The sequence below is a fragment of the Octodon degus genome, unplaced genomic scaffold (assembly GCF_000260255.1).
Source record: "Octodon degus isolate 3935 unplaced genomic scaffold, OctDeg1.0 scaffold00088, whole genome shotgun sequence".
In the NCBI taxonomy this organism is placed as follows: Eukaryota; Metazoa; Chordata; class Mammalia; order Rodentia; family Octodontidae; genus Octodon; species Octodon degus.
Genome location: NW_004524664.1, coordinates 4,254,706 through 4,274,563, shown reverse-complemented (window position 1 = coordinate 4,274,563; position 19,858 = coordinate 4,254,706). Strand labels below are relative to the sequence as shown.

General features: G+C 42.3%; 1 protein-coding gene and 1 pseudogene across 4 annotated transcripts in view; one reads left to right on the top strand and one right to left on the bottom strand.

The window, feature by feature from the left end:
* Positions 1 to 2,353: 2,353 nt before the first annotated feature.
* LOC101590749 lies at positions 2,354 to 3,084 on the bottom strand (annotated as a pseudogene).
* A 4,266-nt stretch (positions 3,085 to 7,350) lies between these two features.
* Ddhd2 (DDHD domain containing 2) overlaps positions 7,351 to 19,858 on the top strand; it is a 27,663-nt gene continuing 15,155 nt past the window's right edge. For 2 of the 4 annotated variants that reach the window (XM_004637252.2, XM_023721966.1), the window contains exons 1-7: positions 7,351 to 7,501; positions 8,595 to 8,822; positions 9,365 to 9,555; positions 10,375 to 10,464; positions 11,504 to 11,624; positions 14,552 to 14,641; positions 16,764 to 16,899. In XM_004637252.2, the coding sequence (XP_004637309.1) occupies positions 8,603 to 8,822; positions 9,365 to 9,555; positions 10,375 to 10,464; positions 11,504 to 11,624; positions 14,552 to 14,641; positions 16,764 to 16,899 (848 nt within the window). In that variant the 5' untranslated portion in view covers positions 7,351 to 7,501; positions 8,595 to 8,602. Of the gene's footprint in view, positions 7,502 to 7,561; positions 7,647 to 8,594; positions 8,823 to 9,364; positions 9,556 to 10,374; positions 10,465 to 11,503; positions 11,625 to 14,551; positions 14,642 to 16,763; positions 16,900 to 19,858 lie in introns of those variants that run through there. The other 2 variants (XM_023721968.1, XM_023721967.1) reach the window with 2 other exon arrangements.

Genomic DNA, 19,858 nt, shown 5'->3' with positions numbered 1-19,858 from the left:
CCCCCCCCCGTGTAATCAAGATCAAATTGTTTCCTTTCTCTATAGCTCTTACTAAGTAAAGTTGTGTATGGATGGCTGTACCTGTCTGTGTAGTTATTCACCTGTTGAAGAGTGTCTGGGACATTTCTGGTCTGGGGTATTGTGAATAAGCTGCCATGTACATTCACATACAGCTTTCTATGTAGACAGGTTATGGATTGTAATATGGAGCAGTTCGGGTTTTTATTTATTTGTTTATTTAATTTTTGGGGCTGGTTCAGCCTGCCCTGAGGCCCAGGGCTAGCATGGCATGTGTTGCTGGGGATCAAACCACGGTTCCCTGTGTCTGCCCAAGCTTGCCTAAGTAGGTGCTTTAGACCACTGAGTTATCTCACTGGTCTTGCACGTGTAATTTTTAAGCAACTGCCAAATTTTTCCAAGTTGCCTGTATCGTTTTACATTTTCCACTAGAGGTATGAGTTTCTTTACAGGTTTGCCAGTACTTGGCATTGTCACTTTTTACTTTTTAGCCATTCTGTTAGGTATGCAGGGTTATCTCATTGTGATTGCTTTTTTTTTTTTTTTTTTTTGAGACAGGATCACCCCTAGTTCAGGGTGGCCTTGCTCTCACTGTGTAGCTGAGGCTGGTCTTGAACTTCCAGAGATACTCCTGCCTCAGCTTTCTGAGCTGCTGGTTTACAAGTGTGTTCCATCAGACTCAACAGTTTGTATTGTTTTCTTGTTTGTTTGGTACTGGGAGTTGAACTCAGGACCTTGTACTTGCCAGGCAGGTACTATACTGCTGAGCTATTTCTCTGGCCCTGTGTTTTCTTAATGGTTATTATCTTAGCACTTCCTTTGTTGCTGGGACAAAATACTCAACACCCAAAACTTCAAGAAGGAGAACTTTATTTTGGCTCACATTTTAAAAGTTTCCATCCTTGCATAGTTGGTGGCTGGGAGGAGGGGCTGGGGCATGGAGGAATTCTGCTCACTTGATGGTCCCAGGAAGCAGAGTGCACGGGGGGTGGGGAGGGGGCTAGAACACAGGCCATGCCCAGTGACATACCTGTTGAACTGGCCCACTACCTCACAGTGCAGCTCAAATTTCACCAGTGCACTAATCACCCACCACTGTAGCACTCCTGACATCCAGTCACCTGAGCACATCTGTGATCACATGAAGGTTTGGGGGACATTTGGGTAGAAACCAAAACAAATAGTGAAGTTGAACATTTTTTCATGTTATTTGCCACCTGTATATTCTTTTCTGTGAAGTGTTTATCCATGCCTGTGTTTTTTAACTGAATTTTTTGCTTTCTTTAATTGAGACATGGTCTCTGTCTTAGTTACTTTATCTGATACCCAAAGATAAAGGGGAGGAGGGCTGGGGAGATAGTTTCGCTGTCCAAGTGCCTGCCTGGCAAGCACAAGGACCCAAGTTTGATCCCTGGTACCGCATGTCATATAGCCCCAAAACTGGGTGTGGTGGTGCACCCCTGTAATCCTAGCACTGGGGAGCCTGAATCAAGATCACTATGAGTCTGAACTGTGTAGCAAGACCCTGTGCCAAATAAATAAAAGATAAAGGGGGGAAGGTTTAGCTCAGTTTGTAGAGGTTTCAGTCTATACTTGGCTGAATTAATCATACATTCTAGATTCTGTTATCTCTGAAAAAATCCTGTGACTGGGGCCGGGGAGATGGCTCAGTAGAATAAGCACTTCCCTGGCAAGCACAAGGGCCTGAGTTCAATCCCTGGTTCCGGAAAAAAAATCCTGTGACTGCATCCTGTGGCAAGATGTGAACTCCAGTGGGCTTGGGTGGCGCTGCCCCTATGGCACTTATGGTGGTTGTCACTTCCATGGCTCCTCTGTTGGGCCACCTTTGCTCCCTCATTGCAGTTTTCTTCAGATGATTACAATCATAGCTTCTCCAAACTTCTGGGGTGTTCACTATATCTTTGGTTTCACACTCACAGCTTCACATACTGCCTTCTCAGGGGCACAACGCCTGGCTTTCCTGGCCTTCTGAAATCTGGGTGAAATCCTTCCTAAATGCAAAGCTCTTCCATTCTGCATACACCTAAACCCAGCACCATATAGATGATACTAAGGTCTGTCTCCAGCTTAAGCAGTAGCCAGGCTTCACTCTTGGTTGTAGGGGTTGAGTGCCTGTATTGCTGAGCACAGTAAATCTAATTCTGAGGATCACATTCTCTAGGCTTCCACCATTCTGGAACATGGTGGTATGGGCTTTTCTAAGTAAAGTCTTCAAGGTTTGCAATTTTGAGGCTGTAAAGGGTAGAGACCTGCAGTTTTTTATGATGCCCTCAGTCCATCTTTTCTTTCTTTCTTTTTTTTTTTTTTTTTTTTTACCATTATTTAGCTTTATTCATAACCATTAACTTAACTCTGCAATCCAGGTACATTTGGAGGGGAGCAAGGAAAACATGGAACCCAAAGAACTGCAAGAAGAGCAGAGATGATGGGGCGTCTTGAGCAGGGAGGGTGTAGGGTGCTCTCCTGAGCTAGAGGAATGGTCTGGTCTGGCGGTGGCAACACACACAAGTCACATGCGTTAGAGCTGCCCACAGTCGGTGATGGTGATCATCTGCTGGTCTTGCCGTTCCTGGACCCGAAGCGCTCCATGGCCTCCACCGTGTCATGCCCTCTTTCACCTTCCCGAAGACCACGTGCTTGCCATCCAGCCACTCAGTCTTGGCAGTGCAGATGAAAAACTGGGATCCGTTTGTGTTTGTCCCAGCATTTGCCATGGACAAGATGCCTGGGCCTGTGTGCTTCAGGATGAAGTTCTCATCATCGAATTTCTCCCCATAGATGGACTTGCCGCCAGTGCCATTGTGGCGTGTGAAGTCACCACCCTGGCACATAAATCCCGGAATAATTCTGTGAAAGCAGGAACCCTTATAACCAAATCCTTTCTCTCCAGTGCTCAGAGCACGAAAGTTTTCTGCTGTCTTTGGAACTTTGTCTGCAAACAGCTCGAAAGAGACGCGGCCCAAGGGCTCACCGTCGGCAGCAATATCGAAGAACACAGCGGGGTTGACCATGGTTGGCAACAAACGACTAAGAGGAAGGATAGAGGCGTCTGCAAAGCCCATCTTTTCTATTGTACTTTTCCTTTTCAGCAGTCAAGCACTCCCCTGCTGTATCTTTGCCATCCATAGTTTTACTAGACCTTTCTTTCTGACCAAACTCACAATGGTGTAAGTCATCCTGCTGGACTTTTTGCTCTTGATTTCAACATAAATCTAACTAAAAGCCCTCCACAGTAGCCATTTCTCTGCCTCAACATTAGACTACCTTGGGGCTAGGGAGATAGCTCAGTAGAATAAGTGCTTGCCTGGCAAGCGCAGGGTCCTGACTTCAATCCCAGGTACCGAAAACAAACAAACAAACAAACAAACAAAAAACTAGCCTACCTTGAAATTTCTTCTGCCGGATTAGTCTACCACTATTAATTTTAGTCTCTCAGACAGTCTTTGGTTATGACCAAAATGCAGACAGGCTTTCTGCCAAGCCATACACACATTGTCTGGAGTCCAACAACCAGTGCAATCTTTCCCTGAAGAAACCTCCAGACCTGGTCTTTACTGGCAGGATTTCTCAGCCTCTGGCCTTCTGAGCTCTGACCAGAATTTCCCATACAGTACAGCCTAAAGTGTGCCAGCTCTTTTTCAGCTAGCATTCTTTGAACCTTTCCAAACTCTTCCTTTTAGTTACAAAGGTTCTTGAACCACAGGGCCAGGAATTATCACCACAAAACTCCATTTCTGATACACAAATTCTGTCTTTTCTCATAGCTGAGACAAAATACCTGAGACTCATGATTAAAGGATGAAAGGTTTATTTAGCTCCCAGCTTGTAGATGTTTTAGTCCATATTCAGCTGGTTCCAAGGTACATTGGCTTGGCAACGGATAATAGTTAATGGTGGGCACAAAGTAGCAAATCAACAAGGCAGGGGAGACAAGACTCTTTTCTGTCTCATATATTGTATCTAGACTGCTGGGATTAGGAGGTGCCAAACCAATCAGTGGGTTGATTTAGCACATACCCTTAATCCCAGAATCACACCCACTGGATTCAGCCACCTCCAGAAAAGTCTTAAGACTGCATGAGCCTTTGGGGAGACATCTGGACATGAACCATAACTGCATAGTTCAGGCCTGCCTTGGACTATGTTACCCAGGCTGGCATCAGCTTCCTGAATGCTGGACTTACAGATGTGTGCCACCATGCCTGGCTCTATTTGGATTTTATTTGTTTTTGTCTTTTTGAGACAGGGTCTCTCTGTGAAGTTCAGACTGACCTTGTGCTCACTTTGTAGGCCAGGCTGGTCTTGAACTTGCAACAATCCTCCTGCCTCAGCCTCCTGAGTGCTGGGATTAGAGGCATGTGCCACCACACCAGGTTTGAATTATTTTGTTAAACTTATTTTTTTAGACAGGGTCTTACTTAAAGTTCAGGCTGGCTTTGACTTCAAAGTGATCACTCTGCATCAGCCTCCTGAGTGCTGCATGATAGTCATACACCATCACTCACTCCTAGCCTTTGTACTTTAGATTTGCAGAAAATTGCAATACTACAGAGCTCCCATATGCCTCTTGTTGCCTAACATCATCTCATTCCGTAACATCTTAGTGTTGTCATTTGTCACAACTGGTAGACTGATACTGATATGTTATTAATTAAATCCATACATTAGATCCCCCCCTTCTTTTTTCCTTGGAGGATTCCTTCCAGAGTATGACATTACCGTTCTGTCATCATATCTCTTTAGGGGCATTTTGGCTGGGACAGTTTCTCAGACTTAGTTTTTTGTAACCTTAACAGTTTTGAGGAATACTGATGTTGTATTTTGCAGAATGTCCTTCTATTGGGATTTGTGTGATTACAGTTGTGCGCCATCACTCCTAACCTTTGTAGTTTAGATTTGCAGAAAATTGTGATACTACAGCGTTCTCATATGCCTCTTGTAATTTTTCTGGGGCTGTGGGTTTCATCTGTCATATGAAGGTTATATACCCTATATGTTCATAGTGTGGATGTTATTGCCTTACTGAGGTAATTTGTCAGGTTACACATTTTGCCATTTCATGCTGTGAATGCAGACTTATGGGATTAGTCTGGAGCATGCATTGAAGTCACTGTCCATCATACATTGAAAACAGTGACTACAAAAAGTAATTTAGGAACTAGAAACGAGAGGAATTTTAAATTTGTGTTTCGTATGTGGCTATTAGTCTGCAAACAGAATGTGTCATTAAAATCTACTTTTTCTCTTGAAATGCAGTGAGATAGTGAGGTTAAGCTTGATAGCCTAAATCGCTTGATAATAACAATAAGCTTGTCTTCTGGATGGTTAACAACCTAAGTTTGCAGACCAAAATTAGAGAAAAAGGAGGGTTACAAGGAAAGCCAAAATTTTGGCCCTAACCTTCTAAGGTCAATTAAGACCCAGGACATATGAGAACCTGTACTGTAACGTCATGTACCTCGGTAGTGTCCCAAATTTTCTGATCAAGAAGATTATGGGGCCAAAGAGGAAAGTGATCGATGTCGTAGAGTGTGCCTAAGGAGAGTCACATGGGGAGAAGACACTCTCTCAGGCTTTCACAGAGAGCACATTGGCCAAGCAATAGCCGTGACTCATCCACATGGCTGACACTGACAAAGGTTCTACAATCTGAGGTACAGGATCTCAGGATAAATCCTGAGGGCATTTCACTGACCTTCTCAGACCAAAAAGCTACAACTCTTGTTGCACAGGTCCTGCTTTATCTTGGTCTTAACCATCCAGCAGAAAAGTATGAAGACGAAATATAGGAAGTAAAGCCACGTTATTATGTTGAACTGTGGGGGACTCAGGTCAATAATTTCTGACATTGCCAGTTAAACAGAAGACCCAATGCTATTATGGGCTACTGGACTCTTTTAGAATATTTTGCTGAGTTTACACACCTATAATATTCAATAACGGAACTTAGAACAAATGGGGTATACCGATGAATGTCCATTTTGTATCTGTGTATTCAAAGTGGTTAGGATAGATATATAGTTGCATTCTCTTAATGAATAGAATGATTTGTTCTATGGTGTTTGTAAATAGGATCTCAAGTCCGCATCTTGTACAGCAATTAACCACTAAGAAGAATATATGCAGTGTATTATTTGTTGAAACTGTACTTCTGATTTGATTTGAAACTGTCTCATTGCTATCTGTTTATCAATAAAATTTTGAAAAAAAAATCTACTTTTTCTCGATTTCCGAAGAAACAATAACAACAACAACAAAAAAATCCCTAAACATTTCCTGAACCCTTGCCTTATAATCTGCTTAGAAAGTAGTAAACTTATTTAATAACCGAAGGAATTGAGGTCTTCCAGAAAATGAACTATTTAAGGCAGCTGGGCAGCCTATGACTCAGCATTATGATGGGGAAATTCATCCAACCTTTCTGGCAGTTATGTCCCCTCATTTCGTTAAAAAAAAAAAAAATCTAATCTCCCTTGTAGTTTTTGAATCCCTCCAGTGCAACTGTACATCTTTTACCGATTATCTTTTTTGTTTCTTTTTTAGTACTGGAAATTGGACTCAGGACCTTGTGCACGGCAGGCAGGCACTTGTGCCGCTGAGCTACTAATCAGCTCCAAGACTATCTTCTTTAAAAAAAAAAAATATATATATATATATACACACACACACACACACACACATATAATACAGGGTCTCACTACACAGATCAGGCTCGTGGTGATCCTGTCTTCAGCCTCCCAAGCGATGGAATGACAGGCGCGCACCACCACGCCCAGTGTCACCGTCTCAGCGTGCACCCGGGGCGGGGCCGGGGATCGAACCCCGTAGACTGCAGAGCTATCTGGCCGGCCCAGGACTTACCTTTCTGACAAGCTCTCAATTCTAACAAAGGCAAAGGCAGGCAAGGCAAAGCTCCTGAGCCTCCTTGGAGTGCGTCGTCTGCAGCGCGGCTCTGGGTCTGCGCAGCAGAGCTGCCGCCGCGGGGGCGCCCTAGCTCCTCACCCGTGCTCGGTGAGCCAGAGGACCCCGGGGTCAGAGGCCTGGTTCCCCCTTTGGTGCTTGGGAGCGGCGCTGGCTGGTCCTACAGAACCTTTCTTCCGCTGGAACCCGCAGTGCCCCGTGATAGCTGTCACCCCTGTCAGCCCCTTTTCACTATGCAATTTCTAGCGCAGTGTAAAACCTCAGGCTGGGCGCAAGCCGGAGCACTAGCTCCAAGCTCTGGGTGTACCGGGCATCCATACGAGATACTTCTCGCGGGAATCCCAGCACCTCTCGCGATACTTCCCCCGGTTGCCCTGCGGGCCTCCTCGCCCCACCCTAGCTGGCTCTCGGCGCTCCCGGCTACCTCGCCGGTCGGCTCACCGCCCTGCCCGCTGGGGGCGCTGAGAGCCGGGCCCCGCCGGGGACGAGCCGGGCGGTCCTCGGCCGGCGCAGGAGCGCGCGCGGGCGGCGGGGCTACCAGGTGAGCCCGCGTCCGCGCGTAGGGTCGGGAGGGCGCGCCGAGCGAGAGGCGGCCCGGGCCTGCGGCGACACGCTCTCAGGTGCAGGGAAGCTGGTGGAGTCTCCGGGCGGCCGTCCGCTCCCGCCGCGGCGGGCTGGCCTGCGAGGTGCCGCGGGCAGGACCGGGCTCGTCGGGAGGCGCTCAGAGCGTGGCGCCCGCTCCCGGGCTGCCTTTCGGCTCCTGTCCCTGGGAGCGCCGGGCGGTGCGGAGCCGGCCGTGGGCTCTGCAGCTGCGGGGCGGTGCGCGAGGGCGCGGGGCCTCTTCCGGCGGGCTTAGTGCGCGTGGCACAGCCTCTAGTCAGGCGGGCTTCGAGGGTCAGTCAGAATGGTTGGTTCCTAGCCGCATAGTGATTTTCCGTGTTTTAAGATTCCAGTGGTCAAATAAATGTTTGACGATAAAGGACTATGTAGACCGTAAAACCTAGATGTCGTTAGGACTTGGTTGGGGTCAATTTTCTGCCTTTGGCAGAAAGTTCAGGTTGGAAATGGGAGTAGAGTTTTTTTGTTGCAATCCATTGAGTTGTTTTGAGGTACTAGGGGCTTAACCCAGTATCTTTACACTGATATATCCCTAACCCTTCAAAATATTGTTTGTGTGTGGGTGTGTGGGGTGTGTGGGTGTGTGTGTGTTTTAAGATTTTGAGACAGGGTTTCCCAAAGTCGCTCAATTGTCCAGGCTGGCCTCCAGTTCAGTATACTCCTGCCTCACCTTCCAGAATGCTGAGATTACAGATGTTTATCAGCATATCTGACTCGAAGGCAGTTTTGAGACAGTGTTTCTTGAGATTGTGAGTTTAAAACTTATATGAGCAAACCATGCAGTTTTCTGAGAGAATCATTAGCTCAGTGCAAATGTTGAGCAAAGGAAAGTTTTTTTTAAAGACCTTCACAAGTAATTTGTTATTTTTATTTTAAATTATGTAGCCTCCTTGGATTTCATTTTTGCAGAAATGTACTCTTTATTTAAACTAACAGTTTTTGTGTGCATAAACATATGAGCAGTTGCGCTGGTAAAAGGAAAATCTTTTTCCTGATAGTTATGTCTTGTCTTTTAGAGAGAGCAATGTCATCAGTGGAATCACACCAGGAGCAGCTGTCTCAATCCGATCCATCCCCCTCACCAAACTCATGTAGTTCCTTTGAGCTAATAGATATGGATGCTGGCAGTTTGTATGAACCAGTTTCTCCACATTGGTTTTATTGTAAGATAATAGATTCTAAGGAGACATGGATTCCATTCAACTCTGAGGATTCACAGCAGCTGGAAGAGGCATATGACTCTGGTAGGATGAAGATGAATTGTAATAAACTTTCCTCTCAAACTGCAATGCCTCGCCCTTGCACGCCCTGCCCCACTTTTTGGGTACTAAGAATTCAAGTCAGAGCCTATGAACTGAACTTAGAGCTTTGGTGCTGAGCTACATTCCTGGGACCCACCCTTTTTAAGATCGTGTCTCCTAAATTGAAAATTGCCTAGGCTTAATTTAAATTTGTGATCCTCCTGTTTTCGTCTCCCAGAATGCTGGGATTACAGGCCTGCATCACCATGTTTGGGTTTGGAATAGCCCTGACAGTGAGTGCTGTTGAGATAAGTTTTAGATTTTACCTGTTAAGTGATACTTAAAATATAACTCACAGTCATATTTCGAGAGATTTATTGTGTGATCTGTACTTCTTTTTTTTTTTTTTTTTTTTTTGTCTTTTTGAGACAGGGTCTCCTATGCAGTTCAAGCTGGCCTTGAGCTACTTTTGTAGCCCAGGCGATTACAGGAGTGTGGCACCATGCCCAGCTTGTACTTGTTTTTCTCTTGCCAATTCTTGACAGGAAAGGATTGTAATGGAACAGTGGTCCCCACCGATGGAGGCAGGTATGATGTTCACCTGGGGGAAAGGATGCGGTATGCTGTGTACTGGGATGAACAAGCTTCTGAAGTGAGACGCTGTACCTGGTTCTACAAGGGAGATAAAGACAATAAATATGTTCCCTACTCAGAGAGCTTCAGCCAAGTTTTAGAGGTATTGCTTTGATCCCCCTTTACTCTTTTTTTATCTTTTTTTTCTTTTCTCCTTTAATAATCTTTTGTGACTTATTTTGTGACATTTGCAGAAAAAGTTTGATTCTATCTACATGATACTCTATCGCATCTTTTTGCAAATTAGTTTCAGTATATAAGTAGTTTTAATTTCAGATTTTAAAATATTATAGAAGCCAGGCATAGTGGCACATGCCTATAATCTCAGCTCTTGGGAGGCTGAGGCAGGAGGATCGCTGTGAGTTCAAGGCCAGCCTAAACTGCATAGTGAGACTCTGCCTCAAACAAACCAAAAATCCAATTAAAATATTATGGACACTGTAAAAATTTTCCCTGATGGAAATCAGTACAGGGGTGCCTTGGTGTATAAACTTATTTTTTCCTATGATTTTGGAAAAGATGACCCCATTTGTATTTGTACAGGAAAGATGGTTGAGGTTGTGTTTGTCATTTGATGCAGAGTTTGCAAACAGAAATATTCGTGGACTGAGGCACCACTGTATTAGCACTTAAGCCACAGGACTCACCTTTTTGATACTTCTTTTTGTTAAATTGGAGAACATTAACATTACTGACATGAAAAGATGAATAGCAGTTATCTGGTCTTTATGATAGAACTAGAAGTGATATTTTTCTTTGTCCTGTGCTGTTATCTGTTATAATTTTAAAAGAATTTGAAAATAAATTTAATAAACTGGAGAATTATATTGTTATTGAAACTAATCTGGTAATGTTCTTGCTATAAGTTCAGTTTAGTGGAAAAACTACTAGAAAAGTCTAATGAAATGTGTTTTTGTGTAAGGAAACTTACATGCTTGCTGTAACTCTGGATGAGTGGAAAAAGAAACTGGAGTCTCCCAATAGAGAAATTATTATATTACACAATCCAAAGGTAAGTGAAGTAGTGCATTTCTCTGATACTGGGGTGAAGGTTAATTGCATTACTGAGAACTTTGGCTCCTTTTCCCTATGGACTTTTTATAAAATAAACTTAGGCAATTTTATGTTGCATTCACCTCTATAAAATTTAAAACTTGTACCACTGCCATTATTTAGTGCCCTCAGTTCATAGAAAAGAATATTAGGAAAAATTATGCCATCAGAGAATTAAGAAAATAAGGGCTGGCCAGATAGCTCAGCGGATTAAATTGCCTGCTTACGTGGGACATAGGGACTGGGGTTTAATCCCCAGCATGCTACGTGCCAGCCCCGCCCCCAGGACACACTGAGACTGTGATTGAGACGCAGGCCAGTAATCCCAACACTCAGGAGGCTGAAAACAGGAGAATCACTATGAATCTGATCTGTGTAGTGAGACCCTGTAGACCCTGTATTAAATATATTAAAAAAAAAAAAAAATCAGTACATTATATGAGCACATCTTTTTTTTTTTTTTTTTTTTTTTTGGAACCGGGGATTGAATTCAGATACTTGAGCTTGCCAGGGAAGTGCTTATTCTACTGAGCCATCTCCCTGGCCCCATGAGCACATCTTTCATATGTAGGATATATTTAAATGACCTATCAGTCCACTATATTTTCAAGGTCTTCATTATAAGCTCTAAGAATTATATGTATTGGAAGCTATGTATTAGAAGATCTTTCTATCCTTTAAAATATGTTATTTAGAAACTGGGGCCAGGGAGATGGCTCAGTGGAATAAGCGCTTCCCTGGCAAGCGAAAGGGCCTGAGTTCAATCCCCGGTTCTGCAAAAAAAAAAAAAGAAAGAAAGAAACCAGGTGTGTTGGCACATACCTGTGATCCTAGTACTTTGGAGGCTGAGGGAGGAGGTTCACTGTGAATCTGGGGTCACCATGGTTTACATAGTGCATCCAAAACCAGCCTGAATTGCATAGTGGCACTATCTCCGAAAAAAATAATTTTTTCATGTGCATAACATCAACTATTGATCTGATCTTTTTCTCTTTAAGCTAATGGTGCATTACCAGCCAATTGCAGGGTCTGATGAATGGGGTTCAACACCCACTGAGCAAGGCCGGCCAAGAACAGTGAAGAGGGGTGTCGAGAACATCTCTGTTGTCATCCATTCTGGTAAAGTTCATCATTTATTTCTTCTTCTCCTCCTCCTTTTTTTTCATTACTGGAGATTGAACTCAGGACTTTGCTCTTGCCAGGCAGGTACTTATGCCATTGCGCTATATCCCCAGCCCCTCATCATTCATTTCTTATATACTTGTTTATTCCTTAAATTGTGATCCTTTTTGTGTGTTTGGATTGCCTCAAGGCTTACAAATGTTATTTAATTGGTCTTATTCTTCTTTGTTTTATTTTTGGTACTAGGGATCAAACTCAGGACCTTGCGCTTGCCAGGCAGGCACTTATGCTGCTGAGCTAGATCCCTGGCCCTTATTCTGAATTAAGATTAGCATCACTTCCTCTAAGAATTTTAATAGGTATAAATGTTTATTTAAAGTGGCTAGTTCATAAGGTGCTGCTTATGGTGAGATGGGTAAAACTTGGTAATACTGGTCTAGTAGTTGCTAAGTACAGATGAACTGAGTTAGTCCTGATTTTAAGAAATTGAGTCTACCTGCTTTAGTAGACATTTATTGCTGGTAATTCCTGTCCTTGAAGCATTATTTTTTAGAAGGAACTTGATTATTCATTCCCACCTAATTGAGGTCACTTATGATTACTTAAATATTTTTAACTGGATTATGAAGTTCCTTTTATCTCACAGAAGAGATAATTTATCTCTTAGATAAACTCTTAGATTTACTATAATTAAAAACTTAACATTTTGGCTCTAGTCTTTCAAGGTCAGTGAAGACTCAGGACATAGGAGAACTTGTACTGTAACATCATGTAACTCAGTTGTGCCCCAGATTTTCTGATCAAGGAGATTATGAAGCCACAGAGGAATGTGATCGATGATGTATAGTGTGCCTAAGGAGAGTCACTTGGAGAAAAAACATTCTCTCAGGCTTTCACAGAGAGCAAATTGGTCACGCAATGGCCGTAACTCATCCCCATGGCTGATACTGACAAAGGATCTACAAAGTGAAGTACAGGGCTACAGGATAAATCCTGAGAGTACTTGACTGACCTTATCAGATACAAAAGTTACATTTCTTGTTGTATAGGTCTTGCTTTATCTTGGTCTTAACCATCTAGTAGAAAAGTATAAAAACGAGGTATATAAAGTAAAGCCATATTAATGTGATGAGCTATAAAAGGCTCAAGTCAGTAACTTCTGAGGATAATCCACTACTATTATAGACTGCTGGACAGTGTTGGATTGTTTTGCTGAATTCAAACACCTATAGTATTTAGATGCCAATAGAATACCCACCTCTGACAGGACCAAACAAAAAAAAAGGGGATACAAAGGAAAGAACATTTTGTATTTGTATATACAAAATAGTTAGGATAGATATACAGCTACTTTCGCTTAATTCAATGAGAAGAAAGATGTGTACTAATAGTGTTTGGACAGGATATCCTATCTGCTGCTTTTACTATGGATAACCACTAAGAAGATAACAATGTACAGTGCATTGATTATTGAAACTCCTATAATCAGCTTTGAAACTGTTTCATTCATATTTGTTTCTCAATAAAATAAAAAAAGATAAACAACAAGAAAAAAAATCAGTCAATAAAAAAAAAACAACAAAAAACAAAAAAACTTGAAGGGCCAGTAAGGTAGCCCATGCCTGTAATCCCAGCACTGGGGAGGCTCAGGCAGGAGGATTGGTGAACAAAGTGAGTTCAAGACCAGCCTGAACTTTGTAGTGGAACCCTGTCTCAAAAAGATAAATAGATAGATAGATAGATAGATAGATAGATAGATCTAAAATGTAAGGCTTGGGGCTGGAGAGATGGCTCAGTGGTCTAAAGCACCTACTTAGAACAAGCTTGGCAAAGCACAGGGACCGCGGTTCGATCCCCCAGCACCATATGCCAGCCAGCTCCGCCCCCCGGTGGGCTGGGCTGAGCTGGCCACACACAAAAATAAATAAATAAATAAAAAATAAAGAATAAAAAAAAATAAAATGTAAGGCTTTGAAAACATTCTAAATATTGGAATTGATTACAGTGATTATATAAGAGGCTATCTTTAGGAAATACACATATTTTTAATGATTAAAGAAGTTTGGGCTGTGTGAAACCAGATCATACTCATACATACAGCCTTCTCCCAAATGGCTTAGAAAAATAAATGTGTGTGTGTGTGTGTGTGTGTGTGACCAGCGAGATAGCTCACCAGACTAAGTACTTGCTTAGGCAAGCACAGGGACTGGGATCCTCTCCCAGTACCACATGTCGTGTCCACCCTCCCCTCAGGGTGGGCTGAGTAGTCTGGGCTTAGTGGGTATGCCTATAATCCCAGCACTGGGGAGGCTGAAAGCAGGTGGGTCACCACAAGTCTGAGCTGCATAGTGAGAGCGTGCAACAACCAGATACATTGAAAAAAAAAAAAGTGTGTCCACAGAAATAATAAAGTGTGGCAGTTGTTAGAAAGCTGAATTTCTAAAATGTACTTGGGAATTTCTATAGTATGTCTTCTAGTTTTCTATAAGTTTCAGTTATTTCAGAATAAGAAGTGAAAATTTTATAACTTATTTCTAGTTAAATTAAAAATGAAGTAGAGGGGCTGGTGAGATGGCTCAGTGGTCTAAAGCACCTACTTAGAACAAGCTTAGCAAAGCACAGGGACCGTGGTTCAATCCCCCAGCACCACATGCCAGCCAGCCCCGCCCCCTGGTGGGCTGAGCTGGCCACACACACACACACACACACACACACACACACACACAAATAAATAAAAATTAAAAAAAAAATGAAGTAGAATATACTTTTACCAACTAGATAAATATAAGGCCATTTTGTGTCTTTTAAGTAATCCACTTTTAGTTTCACTTGCTCGTATTTATAACCTGTTCACTATCAATGACTGAGTTTAGAATACATGATTAATCATGGGGAATAATTTTTCTTTCTCCTTTTATTTGTAGGAGAACCATTACAGATCGATCACTTGGTCTTTGTAGTCCACGGGATTGGGCCAGCCTGTGATCTCCGCTTCCGAAGCATCGTGCAGTGTGGTAGGTCTGCAGAGCATGTAGGTTAGATTGCTCAGGGAGTGTGTTAGTCACTGGGATTAAGCATCATCTTTAGCTCATCATCTTAGCTGTGTAATAAGATTTGGAGAGCGGAAGAGGTGACAAGGTGGTAAAGCTTCCCAGCCTAATCTAAAGTACTAGCAAATTCTTGAGGCTAATAGTTTATATTCTTAACCTGTAATTCTTCAGTAAGCCCCATAGTCCCTATAAAATTGTTTTGTGATGTAGTGGTCTTATTTCTAACTTCTAAAAATTAAAAAGGACCCTGAAAATGATAGAGTGAATAACAAAAAGTACAATCACTTTTTGTAATTCATATTGTGGTACGCCTCTTGATACTATTATTATTGAGGCATTCAGATTTGACTTGGGTTCTTGTGCAGGTACTGTAGCACTGCGTTATGTCCCCAGACCATTTTATTTTGAGACAGGGTCTCCCTAACCTGCCCAGGCTGGCCTCAAATCTGTCTTTCTCCTGCCTTATCCTCCCGAGTAGATGGGATTACAATCCTTACAGGTCTCTTTATATTACAACAGGAAGATTTAATTCATTTGTATCACTTGACTTAAAAGGCATTGTCTTTAAAACTTGATAGTATGCAAAGTCTGTTCCCAGTAGGAGTCATATTTTACTGGATGTATTAGTTCCTTTTCTTGTTGCCAAGACATATTCCCAACATCCAAAGTTAAAGAGGAGGGCCGGGATTTAGCTCGGTAGAATAAACGCTTCCCTGGCAAGCACAAGGACCTGAGTTCAATCTCCGGTTCCGCAAAAAAAATAAAAGACCAAACCTCTGAAAAACATTACTCAAAGTTAAAGGGGAAGGGTGTGTTTAGCTTACAGTTTGCAGAGGTTTCAGTTCATAGTTGGTTCTCTCCAAGGCAGGGTGGCTTAGCAGAGGGGATTACAGAGGAGAAGCAGTCCATGGCAGGCAGAAGTCAGCAAAAGCAAGCAGTTGACAATAGCAGCTTCTTTCTGCCCCTTCTGGCCCTCTTCAGGCTACCAGGATTAGAGTGTGCTAAACTGATCAGTGGACTGATTGAGTGATCACACACCCTTAATCCTGGCATCACACACTAGATCCAGCCATTTCTGAAATAGCCCACCTGTGGCTTCATGAGACTTTGTGGGGACCAGCTAGACACAGCTGTAACATTAATGGCTCCAAGCATAAAACTGGAATTTTATTCTGGAAGGTTAACATCAGTGTGATAAGAGTTTTGAGGGCAACCCACTCAGGTCCCCTTCTGTATCTCTCTGAGACAGAACCTTTGTTTCCCTCAATAAATACAGTCTCTTAATTTTTTTTTTTTTGAATAGCAATGTATAGTTTTTAAAAATCTGAAGTACTGAATAATGATTAATTATAAAAACCAGTAAATTAGAATAGAAATCTGTTTTGTTACTCTTCTTTCGTTTCTGGGACAAATACCCAACACTCAAAATGAGGGAAGGAAAGGTTTATTTACCTCACAGTTACTGGAAGTTTCATAGTTTCATAGTTTGAAGCAGCCTGAATAACATAGCAAGACCTCTAGACACTGCTCTCCTGCGCTACAGGGTCTGGAAGAGAGGCTGGGGCCCCGCTGTGCCCAGGAAGTCCCACTCCATACCTCCAAGAGAGGCCCCCAGGCCTGGGGGAGGAGGTGCATGCTGTCAGTTTAAGGGTTTGCACCTCTCTGGCCCCGCCCCTCAAGCCCTGCCCTGGTCCCCTGGCCCCACCCTCGAGCCACAAGCTGCTCCAGCCATGATTTACATGAGGCTTTGGGGGGACAACTAGATACAAATCATAACAAAATCCCATTGCAATATTGATACACATATAGTCATCTAATTTTAGTATATTGAAACAGCTTCATTGACAAAAGTTTTTAAGTTAACTTTTCTCTTGATGAAATGCTTTGTGTGGTAAAAGTAAAGGAGCATCTTTTACTTTATGGACTCTTAGTCTTTCCTGAACACTGCTTTACTATTTTTGAGTCAAGTCATTATATATTCTGAGCAACTGTAGTTAGGCAGTGTGTCATTACATGATTTGTTGCATGCTAATTTCGTGTGTTAATTGCTTCATTGGTGATGCATAAGTTAATATTTATTTTGCAGTTAATGACTTTCGCAGTGTTTCCTTGAACTTACTACAGACACATTTTAAGAAAGCTCAAGAAAACCAGCAGATTGGAAGAGTAGAATTTCTTCCAGTCAACTGGCACAGTCCTCTGCATTCGACTGGTGTGGATATGTGAGTAATACCTTACACTCTTGAGTTGTTAGCTATAGTTCTTTTCTGCTGATCAGTGTGCTTGAGGACATTTCTGCTATAGCTGACTGTATACTTAAAATTTCTTACAGATACATTATTAAATGCTAGTCAGTCCCTAGTAAAAAACTTTGTGTGGGACAGCCTACTCAGATCCCATTCTGTCCTTCTCTGGAACAGAAGCTTTCTTTCCCTCAATAAATACATTTTGCACTTTAAAAAAAAAAAAGACAGTTATATCTTCTTTAGTATGCTTTTTTATCTTTTGGTACTTACTGTTAAAGCTTCATTATTAAAGTATTAAAGGCAAGCACAAGCATTGCTTCTAGTGTGTAAGAATTTCCATTTTTAGATACCAGTACCCAACCATAGCTGGGTATGGTGGCCCTACCTGTCATCCCAGCACTCAGGAGGCTTGAGGCAGAAGGGTGGCAAGTTTGAGACCAGCTTGGCTTATATAGTGAGTTCAAGGCCAGCTTGCACTAAAAGCTGTCTCATGTCTCAAAAAAAAAAGTCAAAACCCAGAAAAACACCAATCTCAAGATGTACAAAATATTTTATTGCTCCTTTTATGTTCAGATTTAAATAATATTTGTCCCGATTTCAAACAAAGAAGAAATCTCCCTAAATTAAATTAGCATTTAGAATTTGAAGTATAATTGGTACAGTGACTTTTTAAAATTATGGCTCTGGGCTAGGGAGATAGCTTTGCAGTCTAAGCACCTGCCTGGCAAGCACAAAGACCTGGGTTCAGTCCCTGGTACTGCATGCTGTGCCATTCCCCCATACTCCAGGCGCTTCATGCTGGTCACCAAAACCAAGTGTGGTGGTGCACACCTGTAATCCCAGTGTGGGGAAGGCTGAGACAGGAGGATCACTATGAGTCTGAGCTGTACATCAAGACCCTGTTCCAAGTAAATAAAAGACTAAAAGAAGTACAATTAGAGCTCTTTAAGGTATAAACACTCTAGTTTATAAATTTTATGGTGATGACAGAGGTGGTCGCCTTACATTGAGGATATTCAGCTCTGGGCTCTCCAGAAATAAGTATTCAGCATACAGTTGTGGAGTGGAGCTGGAAGATTATCTCCATGCTGGCCTTCTTATTCGTGTGTGAGTTCTTAGTACTTTGTGACTTGAGTATATATTCCATGCACCAGACAGTCCAAGGTGGTGCTGTTTTATGAGGTGGTTCACATTTTTTAATGTCTTCATCAACACCAAAAGATTACTAAAGGCATGTAGCTTTCTCTAGACTGTAAAAGCTGCAGGATATTTGAGTAATATTTCTGAGAATTTTGAGGAAACTTTTGAGAGAGGATTTGATTTAAACATCGTCTTCCTTGGTGAGCTATAAATTCTATTTGCCTGTGGTGTCTGGCACTTTAAAAATTCTTTTCCTGCTTTTTTTTTTTAAAATTGCACTGGTTTAGGGATGTAGCTAGTGGTAGAGCACTTGTCCAGCTCAGGCGAGGCCCTGGCCCAGGCTGCAACCCACACCATAATACAAAGAACTCCTTAGTGCTGGTAATGCTAGGAAGAAGCTCTTGTACCTTTAGTTGGGTGTGGTTTTTTCTTTTTTCTTTCTGTCCCCAGGATTGGACCTACCTGCTCCAGACTGATCTGCATCCTCAGCCAATCGTGTTTATCATGAGACACGTTCTTGCTAAGTCACTAAGCTGCTTAGGCGGGGCTCAAACTTGCAGTCCTTCTGTTTCAGCCTCCCTGAATGCAGAGATTATAGGTGTGCACCAGAATTTGCTTGGCCTTTTAAAAAATAAATTTAGTTATAACTAAATTAAAAAATAAATTTAGTTATAACATTTATTATATGTATTGGTTATGCAGCTCCAACAAGTCTCAGTGCATCGTTGGCTCTGCCCTATTTGTATCTTCTTATTTTATTTTTCCACATTATTAATATTATTAGTTTGGTACTGGGAATGGAACTCAGGGCTTCATGCTTGTCAGGCAGGTGCTTGCTATGCTGCTGAGCTCTATTCCTGGCCCTCCACCATATTTTTTTTCACCATATTATTATTATTATTATTTTTTTATTTATTAACATTTATTTTGGGGTGTGTGTGAGTGTGGCCAGCTCAGCCCACCAGGGGGCGCAGCTGGCTGGCATGTGGTGCTGGGGGAATCGAACCGTGGTCTCTGTGCTTTATCAAGCTTGTTCCAAGTAGGTGCCTTAGACCACTGAGCCATCTCTCCAGCCCACCATATTATTTTTGAATCAAATCTTAGATGTACTGTTAAAAACTCATCAGTGCTGGGCATAGTGGTGCATGCCTGACTGGGGAGGCTGAGGCAGGAAGATCGCCACAAGTTTGAGGCCAACCTGCACTACATTTCAAGAACCTGTCTCAAAAAAAAAAAAAAAAAAAAGCCTAGTAAGAAAAGCTCATCAGTAAATGTTTCAGTTTATATATATTAAATTAGGATTTTAAAATATATGTAACTAAAAGCAAAGATAGTCATGAGGTAATTTTTTTTTGTACAATTATAAGAAGTCATTGAAATATATATATGTGCCAATATATATGCCAGCTGTGGTGTTGCACACCTGAAGCAGGAGGATACAGGTCCAGCCTGGACAGTTCAGCAACTTAGTGGAGACCCTGTCTCAAAATAGGCTAAATATATAGTTTAGTGTGAAGATCTTGGGTTCAATCCGTAGTACCACCAAAAAAACAAGGGCCGAGTGTAATGGTGCACACCTGAATTCCAGCACTGCCAGTACTCAGGGATCTAAAGCAGGAGATCACTCTGAGTTTGAGGCCAGCCTAGGCTACATAGTAATTTCAAGACCAACCTGAACTACATAGCGAGACCCTGTCTCAAAAAATTATATATATAAGGGGATGTAGCACAGTGCAAAGGCACGACCCTGGGTTCAATCCCCCGCACTGCAAAAAATAAAAATAACACCTTTCCT